Below are 12,705 nucleotides of genomic sequence, written 5' to 3' on the forward strand. Positions count from 1 at the left end.
CTTGTTTACCATCGGTCCTGTCTGTTCAAACTTACCCTGTCCTTGGGAACAGCCAGAACAGGTTCTGATGGCCACACAGTTGCGATCAAAATTAACAAAAGTTGTGTTTGAAATGGTCAGTTCCCATCTTTGGGGAGTTTTGATCCCAGCTGACATACATAGACTTCCCTTTGAATTTTTAAAAAGAAAGAAAAGAGAAAAAAACAAAGTAAGACTACCAGTAATATTAAATGTAGTCAGAACACACAAGTAAAAATGATTAAAACAAGAAAATTACAAGCTATGCACTGAAATTATTAAGACAAGAGAACACTTGCTACTCATATTTATGAAAAAGAACTTAAACAGAAAACAGAAAGAAACTGTAAAGCTCAAAAGTAAAAATACAATCAAGGAAAAAGTTAAGACATACCTCTAAATTGAAATGTGTCCATGACAATGTATCACATTTAAAAATGTTTAATTTCATATAAAGTAGGGAAATGCAAGTAAGATATATCTACTAGAATTTTATTTTTTAAAAAAATGACAGCATCAAGGACCTATGAAGATTAGATCCTTCTACTAAAGTTCACATGCCAAACATGGAATACATAATGGAATAGCTATGATGGGAACTACTTTGGCAGTTTCTCATCATTTCTCACATGACACAGCCATTTAATTGCTGGGTAATTATCTTATAGAAATGAGAAGTGGTGTTCATATAAAACATTACACAAATGGTTATGCCAAGCTGCTTATTATCACCAGATCTAGAAAATAGCTCAAATGGTTTACAACAAAGAAATGAACAAAAGAACTATGTTACATCTGTGTAGTAGCATATAATTCATTAAAAATAAAAAATAAGATACTAAATGTAACAAGTTGCATGAATCCCTAAATACATTTGGCAATGAAAGAACCCAATCCCCAAAGGATGCAAACCATGCAATCCCACTTATGGAATTATTGAGCAAGAAGGCATCCAGACAGAGAGCAGGTTAGTGGTACTCCAGAGTTAGTAGTGAGTGGAGGATGTGGCTGGAGAGATGAAGCCTGGGGGGAAGCAGTGGTTGAGACAACTTTTCTGTATATTGATTATGGTAGTTGTGGTGATGCAAATTTACACATGTGTTGAAAATCAAAGAGGTTAGCTTCTCTAAAGATAACACAGAAAAAGAAATTTTTTAAAATGTCTAAAATAAAACAGCTCTTTCTAACATTTTCCCACAAAAACCTCTCTAGCAAAGCTCATTCAACTAAGCTGTTGGCTCTGTTGAAAACCATTAAAGTTTTTTTCAAAAATCTACAATAAGAAAAACAGCAACAAATGCAAACAAGCAACAGAAAGAAGCACTCAGTGTATGTAGTCAGTATAAAAATCAAAGGAAAATGAAAACGTTTATCATTAATAAGATTCTATTCCTAATAAAGAATTGAACACACCACAAATACACAAAGAGGTAGGAGAAGAACTGAAGGTGGGGAAGCAACCAAAGGTTCTTCAGACAGGAACAGCTGTCCCCGGGTTTCTGGATATATCACACTGCCTGCCCCAGGGGAAGCATCATCTATCCTGGGCATGGGTAACACAGAAATAGCAAGATGGCAATAGAGCAAGCTGTAGAGAAGCATTGGGAAGAAGGAACCTTAAAGAAGTGAGAGAATGAGAAGACAGGACAATGGGAATGCATATGAGATGAAAGCAAAAAGAAAAAATGAAGCTTGGTAGCAAACAAGGATGGATGATGGGAAAGACAAGAGGGAGACAGATGTGTGAACAGAAAGTGGATTGAAACATCCACAGAGGTGGTATGATGAAACCCTGCTTTATACCTTAACTTAAACAGTTAATTTATAAAGGAAAATGTCTGCTGGGGAAAATGTCTTAATGGACAACTGAAGTAAATAATCTGTTACCAGATTCAAGAATGCAGGCAAGCTGGTACTTCCAGGAGTTCTGAATCAGGAAGAACAACTCCTGCAGAATACTCTCATCTCTGCTGAATGACTCAAGGGAAATGTGCTTTAATCTTGAACACCCACACACACACCCTCACAGACACACACATACACCGATGAGTGACTTGAATTGCATGAGTTCTGAGTGTAAGTTTTAAAGTTCCAAGAGACTATATATACTATTTTTTAATGAGAAAAATAAGGGAGAAAATAGTTAGAAACTCTCCAATACCAACAATTCTTGTTATGAACTCAATAAACAGAATTTGATCATGAGAAAATATTTGGTACAGTCATAAAATGGAATAACACACAATGACTAGAATAAATTACTACAGCACAAGAAGACACAGACAAAGATCATGGACATATTATTGCACCAAAGAAGCCCCAGAACAATAGAGTTATGTGCTCTGTGACTGGGTTATATCATATAACGAGAAGAAGAAAAAAATCAATTCATATCACCAGGAGTCTGAATCATGGTTACCCTTTAGTTGAAGAGACTTGGGTTTAAGTCTGGGAATATAAAGGGATCACTCTAAGGAAAATAGATAGTGCATCACTTATCTAGTGATGCACAGTTGATTTGCTTTATATTAAAAAAATGTGGTAATTACTGTCACACACACATAGACATATATGTGTATATCATGCACAAATATATAAAGTCTGCTAGATTCTTTTTTATTGTTTGTTTTGTATGTATTTTGGTTTCAGGGCTGACCACTATTTATTATATAAAAAATAAGAGGGCTCTTCCCTGGGAGAAGCTAATTTTTCCTCTTCTAACAGTAAGCAGTTGCCCATAGTCCTTTGTCTAGAGTAAAAAAGGACTATCAATTTGAGAGCTGGATGGGGTATGGAAGAGTTTGAATGGAGAAAAGGAAAAGGCCAAAGTGATGTAATTCTATTTTAATTAAAAATGTGCTTGCAAAACACACTGTATGCTTTCCTTAGTAAATATTTCCATATAACATTTACTTTCAAAGGTAGGGCCAATAGAAAGTGAGGTAGCAGAGGCCAGGCTGAGAGGGTAAATAAAGAAAGAAGATAAACAGAGGTGACATCCCAAGTTGAAAAGCTTTGGGGCCTTGATGGCTGCTGGGGGGTGGGGAGATGGTTTTCTTCAAGGGTGTGGTCCTTGAGAAGCTACCCATGTTCCAGCAGATGGTCCTATGTCTTGGTACCTATAGGTATCACTAAGTGGACTCAATAGATCTATTTTAAAAAATCACATGACATTAGGAGGGAATAGTGTGGGAGATAAAGAGGGAGTTGGAATGTAAGAATGAAGGAGTGGAGTAGATCAAAACATATCATATGCATGCATGAAGACTTTGAGCATTAAGAAAGGAAGGGGGAAAAAAAGAAGTTTCAAACTTGAAGTCTGGAATTGCTGAGGTATGGCTTAACATTGTTAATATAATTACAACATCATCACAACCAGCAGGCATGTTAAAAATTTAATCCCAATAGCTAGACTGTCAAAGCATAATGAGTACGTGAGAAATGAGAAAAATATCTTTGAAAAGATGCAACACAGGACAATAGGAATCAAGTGAGAAAGTGGGGCGGGGGAGGAAAACAAAAATAATGATTAAAACCGAAAGCAGAGAATTAGGTGGTAGAAAATGCAAATATGTGGGAGATATCAGCATGGATGGTAATTGAAACCACAAGAGAAAATGGGATTTCTCCCAGCAGGAGCAAGCATATTGAAAAAAGAGGGTCCCTGAAACAGAATTTAGAGACACGAAAAAGATGAAAGGTCTAAACTGGGGTAGACAAATTCCCAATGAAAATGAGAAATAACCCCTTGGGACAATGGCTAAAGAATGAAGCAGGCCCACTGGCAGATGCTGGGTAGTTTAACTTACATTTTTATTATAAACATTTTCCAAGGAACGAAGAAGTTGAAAGTGCAGAGAATTTTCTGCTTAGAAAAGATCCAGAATCAACAATTCACACTTTGCCATATTATTCTTGTCATCTACTTCTTTTCTGCTAAATTGTATAGAATATATTTGCATACATTATACTACACCTATACATATGAGCATGTTTCATTTCAGCACACGTCTGATATAACCATGATGCCTGTAAAAATGGCTGGCTGCTTGAAACAAATATCAAATTGTTCCCAGTAGCAATCCAAAGGCAGTCATCCTGCAGATACTCAGAAGACAAGAGAGACCATAATTTAAATCCAAACATGGATGTTTCTAAACATGAAAGAGGGGTGACGATTAAGTGGGATGTTGAGCAGCAAGCGTGAGAAACTGCCTAACCAAGCTAAGAGGAGGCATGCCCAAACCTTGCTTCTTGGAGATTAAAAGTATTCTGTGCATGTGAACACAAAAACAAATACATTCAATTCTACTCTACTAACAAAACAAAATAAACTAGTATCTGTCTGAGTATATGACTACCTTACAATAATTGTATAGCATCAATTAAATATAACCGAGAAGGCCAAATTCTCTAAAACAAAACAAAACAAAACAAAACAAAACTTAATTCCACAAAACCAGATAAGATTGAAAGACAGAGGCTAAAATCCTATTCCACAGCCAGCCCATCATCCTTTCACATTTAATAACAATAATAATAATAATAATACCTGTGCTCCAAAATAAACTTTAAAATTTTATGAATTAAAGATTAATTGTCATTTTATTTGTGTCAATCAAAAGATTTCTCAGAACCTTCAATCCTGTTTTTGCACATTTATTTTACTGAGTATACTTAAAAACTACAGGATCACAGTGTCCAAGTAGACAGTAAAATAATTATTGTAATGAAGACAATTAACTTATGTCATCCCACATTTATTTATTTATTTGTTTGTTTGTTTATTTATTTGGAAAGCAGCAGCTAAGATTTCCCTTTTTAACAGAAATTGTTAATATGGCCCAATTTGATCAACTGTAATCCTCATAGTACTTAGTGCATCTTTAGACTTACTTGAGATTACAGTTCCAAAGGTTTTACCATCACAGCATAGGATAAAAGAGTAAATTACATTAGCCACTCCCTTAGGACAAGGTCCTCATAGAAAATACTTCAAAGAAATGGCACATCAATGAATTCCTTGGTCCTATGAAGGCTCAATAGATGCCTCAGTATAGGGGAACTGAGGGCAGGGAGGTGGGTGTGGGTGGATGGAAGAAAACCCTTATAGAAGCAGGAGGAGGGAGGATGGGATAGAGGGTTTTCAGGGGGTGGATGGGTGGGGGACTGGGAAAGTGGATAACATTTGAAATTAAATAATGAAAATATCCAAAAAAATCTTATTAATTCTGTCTGAACAATATCATCATCTAGGTAGCAGTTAGATATAAAATTTAGTGGCTTTATTATTTGGGTGACTTATCAGCATCTAGAATTCTCTAGAACAAACATGCTCAGGAGTTTTTTATCAGTAGCTCTTGGGCTGCATTTGTTAAAGAGTCTCAAAGGCTGCAGCTAGACTGTAATTCTAGTAAATAGCCTCAGGGGTATGATTATTTTTTATTGTCTCATGGTAAGTATCCTTTGGTCATAATTTACATCTTAACTTATGTCACTCTTCCACTAATTACGATGTATAGTTAACATCAATTAAGAGAGTTAAACATTAATTTGCCAAGACAGTTACTCAGATTAGTGGGCATCTAGTGTTAGTATATATTTTAAAGGTCATTACTGGACTTAGGGTCCATTGACCTGGCAGCATCCCCTCTGGAAACACTGAAGGCTGGGGAGACAAGTCATAATCTAAGTCAACAGAACTCTCATTGGAAAGGAAAAACTGCAGGAAAAAAAAAAAAAGATGGTTCAAAGGAAAATTAATTAAAAAGTTGAGTGCTAAATAAAGGAAGGTGTAACTCAGTAAGAAAATAACTTAAATCCTGTTTTAAATTGTTTAATTCATGATATATCTGTGAATAATCTCCAATGCAAGTAAAAGAGTCAGTTAGCACATGTATCTCTTCTAAATACGCTCAAGAACAAACTGAAGTGAATATTCTCTCTATGGATCCCAAGAAGTATGCAAGCCATCTTCTGCCTCCAGATTGTTAACAATGCGTTGTGAGGCTGACAGGATCTACAATCACCTAGGAGGCATGGCTCTGAGGATGGTTGGTAGGGATTTGTTGGATTAGGTTACCTGAGCTGGAAAGCTCAACCCTGAAGAGGGGATAGAGTCCCCCAGACTTGGGGAAGAATAAGAAAGTGAGCTGAGCACAGGCATTTATCCATGGCCCTGCTTCCTGAACTTACATGCCATATGAGCAACTGTCTCTTGCTCCTGCTTCTGTAACTTCTCATGATAAATCTACCTTCCAAATGTAAGCCAAAATCGATCCATTCAGGTGTTAGTCACAGCCACAAGAAAGGTGAGTAATGTGTCATTGCTAATATATGTGTGATTCAGAAATAAGAACATGGGAAGTTAACTGGAAGTCTGAAGCCTCAGAGGCCAGGCTTGGAAACTGAAGGGAAAATGGTCCTCCTAACCATGGAAGTACCTTTTAATGTTATGTCTGGAATATGAAGTGTTTTTCATGAGCTTGCATTCTGATACATTGTTCTCTAGTGAGTGGTAAAATTTTCAGAGGTTATGCAACCTTGAGGAGATGAAGGAGACTCACTTGGGAGAAATACGTCATTAGAGGAAGGACTCTGAATATATACCCACCTCCTGGTTCCTATCACACACTTCCTCATCTGTTGTGATAGGAGAAACATCTATCATAATTTGCAGCCACCATTTCTTCCCTACCATGAAGAACATAAGTCCATGAAACTGAGCCAAAATAGATATTTCCTCCCTAAGTTGTTTGTATCATATATTTTGGCTATGTCAATGTAAAAAGAACTCCACAAGGTTTCTTGGAGTGTGCAATGCAGGAGAAACCATCTGTAGTCTGAGATTAATAATATAGAAACCCATATTTATTGAAAGGCTATGTAAGTATATCTGAAATCTTAACTCACACACATTCCTTTGTCTCAGCCACCAACACTAGAGACTCTCTCTCCCTGGAAATCCATGGGGCAAGCTAGCAAGAGAATGAGGTAGGCATTCACTCTTCTTTTTTGTCTTCCATTTCCAATTCCTACTCATTCCCAGCCCTGTAGCAGACCATCTACAGGAGCCCATCTTCCCTCTCTTGCTCCATTTCCTGGAGAGTCCATAGATCCTCAAAGCAGACACAGTTTTCCTCCCTCCTGTGGACCCTCTCAACCCTGACCTTCTAGCCCATCCTCATTCCTTTCTGTAAGTTCCCCATTCCTAGAAAAACATTCTATCTGGGACCCCTCACCATACCCCCAGTGTACACACCTAACTGGGACTCAGAAGCACTCCCTACCAGGCAACACACAGCCACCATACTTTCCTAAGTTTCAGATAGGCGATCAGAAAACTCACCCAACAAAATCTCATCACAAAATAACAAACTATACAAATCTCTATAGCCTCTTTACACCCTCTAGTGACCTGCTAGATTGGATAATGATGAATAAATCTGATAACAAAGCTTAGAACATCATAGAAGAGGGACAGTATGGCTTATACTATTCACAGTCTTTGGGAAATTTAAACTAGAAAATGAAACCAAATCATTAAGGTGGAGATTATTTGTTTGCTTTTGATTTGGAGATAATCTCATTTTGTACCCCAATTTTGTATCAAATCTCCTGCCTCAACCTCTGTATTGCTGTGATTGTAGATGTGAGCCATGGCAGTCAACTTAAATTATTGGGTATAATAATGAACTTGCACATATGAAAAAAATCTACATCTGAATCAAATAATTCTTCAGATTATTACTAATTTATGATTTACATGGATTCAGTACTGCAACTCAAAGTACTTGAATTATATGATTAGTATCATCACTACAACAAATAAAATGTTCTCCTTTTATGGACCATCCAGATACTGCCCCACCCCGGGGCCCATCCCATAATCAGCCACCAAACACAGACACTACTGAATACTCCAGCAAGATTTTGCTGAAAGGACCCTGATATAGCTGTCTCCGGTGAGGCTTTGCCAATGCCTGGCAAATACAGAACTGGATGCTCACAGTCATCTATAGGATGGAACACAGGGTCCCCAATGTAGGAGCCAGAGAAAGTACCCAAAAGCTGAAGGGGTCTGCAACCCTATAGGTGGAACAACAATATGAACTAGTCAGTACTCCCAGAGCTTGTGTCTCTAGCTGCATATTTAGCAGAAGATGGCCTAGTTGGCCATCATTGGGAAGAGAGGACCCTTGGTCTAGCATACTTTATATGCCCCAGACAGGGGAATGCCAGGGCCAAGAAGTGGGAGTGAGTGGGTAGGGGAGCAGGGCAGGGGGCGGGTATAGGGGACTTTTGGGATAGCATTTGAAATGTAAATGAAGAAAATATCTAATAAAAAAATCCAAAAAAAATGTTCTCCTTTTATTATTATTTACTACAAATTTCTATTATAATTATGTACTAGGTCATTACAAGGCCAGTATACATGGTTAAGTGTTGATGGACAGCCCAAAATACCTCAGTAAGGCACCTACCTTGTGGGTGAAATGACCAAGTAAAAAGCTGTCAGTAATCAAAGTGTTCCCATCACTTTCCAAAATGTCAATTCCAAAATCTCTGCATGCATAAATTTGGAAGTTTTTCAGGTGTAGATTGTTACTTCTAAAAATCTATAAAATAACATCCTAAGTTATGCCAAAGGTCTAAGGATTGGTTTTTCTCATAGAATTCTTAAGTAAAGACCTCTTTAATTATTGATTGAGCACACCGGCATATTTCAACAGGTTTTGTCTATCAATATTACTACAGACAAAGTAGTTAACAAATCCCTTTGGAAATTACATTTCTCCTCTAACAGGCATCACATTAAAAGGTCAATGTGGACTGTCCACATATTTCAAACAATCTTACAGTCCTCCAAATTGCACGATTCATTCACAAAAGCATAACATTAAAATGTGAGAGTTTCACATTTTAAAACAGCATTAGCAGAACTAGTCAGAGATTGCAAATATAAAATCCATAATTCAATATGTCTACATATTCCTTGTATGTGGATCCAACCTGTGTATACATATTTATGAAAACTTGGGCTAGCACCTCTACGGAGGGATGAAGGAGGGGCAAAGCTTAGTTGGATTGAAAAGCATCCCACTCGTGTGGAATGTTCTTACTATTCACCTTCCTCTTCTATTAACAAGGTGATCTTGAGCACGATGACCATTAACTTCCCTAGGCTTGAGTTCACCATCTTTAAAACAAAGACCGACAGCTGACCTAATGGTCATCCCTTGCTCATTAAATCACATCATATTTGCAATCAGACTTGAATTGAAAGTGCTCTAATGAAATAATAATGCATGAATGAATTTCCTAATGTGCCTGCATGGAAACAGTTTGTACAATAACACTTTAAATACAGCTCTATTAGTGCAAAGCAGGTACGACCTGAACTGACTTGACAACAACTACAACCTAGTTACAGGGACCCACAAACAACTCATTTGCAAACATATTCAAAAAGAGTAACACCAAGCCCTAGCTAGCAAATCTCTGGTTTTAAGTTATACACTAGCAAAATGTACATACCTATTTGAGGTATGAGCAAAACATTCATTTTATTATAGAAAGAAATACTGTATTTATAAAACTTGATGGAAATAATGCTTTTAAACTATTATTAAATGCAGAAATTAAATAGAGTTTGGTTCAAATCAATAATTTTAATCTATGGGACTTGAGAAAGTATTCCCCAGTACATAAAAGTTTTTTTAAAAACTAAATTAAACAAAATATTAAAACACAATTAGTCTTGCTAGCTATCCTAATCATGAATTTTAGGCTTTCTTCATTTAAAAGTGTCATCCTTTTACTGGGAACTTGAATGAATATTTAGCTGTGATTTTTTTTTATTTTGTTCTAGTCTCTAAATGCTCTACAAACATATCCCCTCATCTGTGCATTCTAGTCTGCAGATTTATAAAAAGCAGAGATTGAATGTATGCAAGTTTCTTTTTTTTAGAACTGGTGACCCTGGGTAATTTGAGTTGTTCCTAACAAAGAACACACAGGCAAAGCTCCCTTTTAAAAAAGTCACTGTGATAAAAATTAAATGAGCAAACTTGGATCTTTTTTTTTCTCGCTTTTGAGAAAAAAATAGAAAACCAAATGCACTGATTAAAGTAAATTACAGCTAAAACTGAAATTGTGTTCCATTGGAGAGCCAATTTTTTCTTGGATAGAAGGATTCATTATTCAGGCTACTATGCCACCAAATACATATTTGTGTCTGTACACTGCAGTTGGTTGTGTCCCTAATCAAATATGTAGTATCTGACAAGTCCTTTACTTTCCGATTCTTTCTTTATTGCCCATAAGTAGGAAAAGGAATGGATGAGCCTCTATAATTGACACCTCCTTTCTGTATATGTCCCTAAAACCCTGTTCTCTATTAGGACTGTTGAAGGAACCCATGAAGAAAATGACCTCTGATGTAACCACTCTGACGCAACCACAAACACACACACCTACCTATGATACCTATGATGTCATTGACACTAATTGTGATAACATTACAGTGTTCTCTTCCTCATCAAGGTGATAAACTTTAGCTAGACTGATGGATTAATCTACCTCTGAAAACCAAAGACATATGTATGATATGCATGTTTTAAGAAAAAAACATACCTGGGCACCACCAGCACTTCCCCAAACCATGAAGTTTTGGAACAGAGTGAAGCCAGTGTCATTATTCCAAGGTGGTTGAAATTTAGGATATACAAGGAGACCATATCTAAAAATCCAGCCAAGAATGAAAGTAAATTAATCAATATTTTCCCCATTGGAATTAAAGGGGGGCTTATGCATTTTTACAAATTGACACATAGGAATGGAACATCTTTACAGATGTATGTGTGACATTTCAATGTATAATCACATTCTGTGGTACTCAAATTAGGATATGCATGTTTATCTTCTCAAATATTTACAATTGTATTCTCAAATATTACAACTATAGAAGAATATATAACATCCTCTCCAATTTTAGATCTGTTTTCCAGTTTAAAGTTGGGTTATTCAGGAGATTGTCTCAAGTTGTTTGTCTTCTATAGACTGTATTTTTATTCCTTGTCAGATACCCTCTGTCTTGGGGACTTGAGACAAGTCTCTTATCACTTATAACAGACACAAAGAGGTCCTCCCCCCACCCCAAGACTGATTGCTCCACTCGCCTCCTGGTCTGAATCCACAAGCCTCTCTAGGGCTCACCATTGCAAGCTGCTACTAACCCCTTGGAAATTCAAATTATATTTTCACTGAATTTTCTTTAGCTACAGAAGGTATCCTCTGTCTCCCTGGCTGCTGAAGTGACTCCTTTCTCTTTTATATCCCATTAAAAAAGTGTAATCAACATGTTTAGCACAACTCACAATAGGTAGACATAAAGCATCCATGGTGTCCATCAATAGATGAATGAGTGCAAAAAATGTCATATACACTTATGATGAAATATAATTTAACTTTGAAAATGATAAGCCCCTGCTTCTTGTGGTAATGTTGATAAATTCATAAGATATTGTACTGAGTGATATTAACCAGAGCATGGGAAAAATAGACTACTTCTATCAGAAATCTAATGGATCTAAATTTCAGGAGCACAGAGTATAAGGTGGTATGGGGGATTGTCTGGAGGGTAACTGAGTCAAGTAAGTGCAAAGCAATAAAGTTTCATATGTGTAATATGAATAGGTTCTAGAAATACACTGTGTAATATCTATAAACAATATTGCATTGGTTGTACCAGCTTGAAATCCCACCAGCAATGGAGGAGTCTTCCTCTTTCTCCACATACTTGCCAGCACCTGTCACCTGGGGTTTTGATCTTAGCCATTTGCCTAAGGATATTGAACATTTTTTTAGGTGCTTCTCGGGCATTCAAGTTCCCTCAGATGAGAATTCTTTGTGTAGCTTTATAACCCATTTTTTAATAAGGTTATTTAACTTTAAGCTTCAATGTATCTGTGGAGGTCCTTGATCTGCTTGGACAACAAGAAAAGAATGGATCTATTTGCATTCCTCTACATGCTGACCAACAGTTGAACCAGCACCATTTGCTGAAAATGCTGTCTTTTCCACTGAATAGTTTTAACTCCTTTGTCAAAGATCAAGTGACCATAGGTGTGTGGGTTCATTTTTTGGACTTCAATTCTATTCCCTTGATCTACTTTTATGTCACCATACCAATACCAAGAAGTTTTTATCACCGTTGCTCCATAGTACAGCTTGACGTCAGGGATGGTGATTCCCCCGGAAGTTCTTTTATTGTTCAGAATAGTTTTCACTATCATCAGTCTGGCAGTTCCTCAGAAAATCGGACATAGTATTACCTGAGGACCCAGCTATATCACTCCTGGGCATATACCGAAAAGATGCTCCAATAAATAACAATGACACATGCTCCACTATGTTCATAGCAATCTTATTTATAATAACCAGAAGGTGGAAACAACCCAGATGTCCCTCAACAGAGAAATAGATACAGAAAATGTGGTATATTTATAAAATGGAGTACTATTCAGCTATTAAAAGCAATGAATTCATGAAATTTTTAGCCAAATGGATGGAACTAGAAAATATCATCTTAAACCTAAAAGAAGACAGCCACAAGAACAAAATGCCAACTTTAACAACAAAAATAACAGGAAACAACAATTACTTTTCCTTAATATCTCTTAATAT

At 36.7% G+C, this 12,705-nt stretch overlaps 1 protein-coding gene and 1 long non-coding RNA gene across 4 annotated transcripts in view; one reads left to right on the forward strand and one right to left on the reverse strand.

Annotated features, from left to right (window-relative positions):
* Positions 1 to 12,705, reverse strand: part of Pkhd1 (PKHD1 ciliary IPT domain containing fibrocystin/polyductin) — a 499,157-nt gene that overhangs the window by 264,395 nt on the left and 222,057 nt on the right. For all 3 annotated transcript variants that reach the window (XM_029477027.1, XM_029477026.1, XM_021159032.2), the window contains 3 exons: positions 10,654 to 10,759; positions 8,502 to 8,636; positions 36 to 168 (listed from right to left, as the gene is read on the reverse strand). In XM_029477027.1, coding sequence (XP_029332887.1) covers positions 36 to 168; positions 8,502 to 8,636; positions 10,654 to 10,759 — 374 coding nt within the window. The remainder of the gene's footprint in view (positions 1 to 35; positions 169 to 8,501; positions 8,637 to 10,653; positions 10,760 to 12,705) is intronic.
* The window catches only part of LOC110291765, a 36,300-nt gene continuing 29,673 nt past the window's right edge, over positions 6,079 to 12,705 (forward strand). The window contains exon 1 of the long non-coding RNA XR_002377610.1: positions 6,079 to 6,329. This is a non-coding gene — a long non-coding RNA (uncharacterized LOC110291765). The remainder of the gene's footprint in view (positions 6,330 to 12,705) is intronic.

Source organism: Mus caroli, chromosome 1 (assembly GCF_900094665.2).
Source record: "Mus caroli chromosome 1, CAROLI_EIJ_v1.1, whole genome shotgun sequence".
In the NCBI taxonomy this organism is placed as follows: Eukaryota; Metazoa; Chordata; class Mammalia; order Rodentia; family Muridae; genus Mus; species Mus caroli.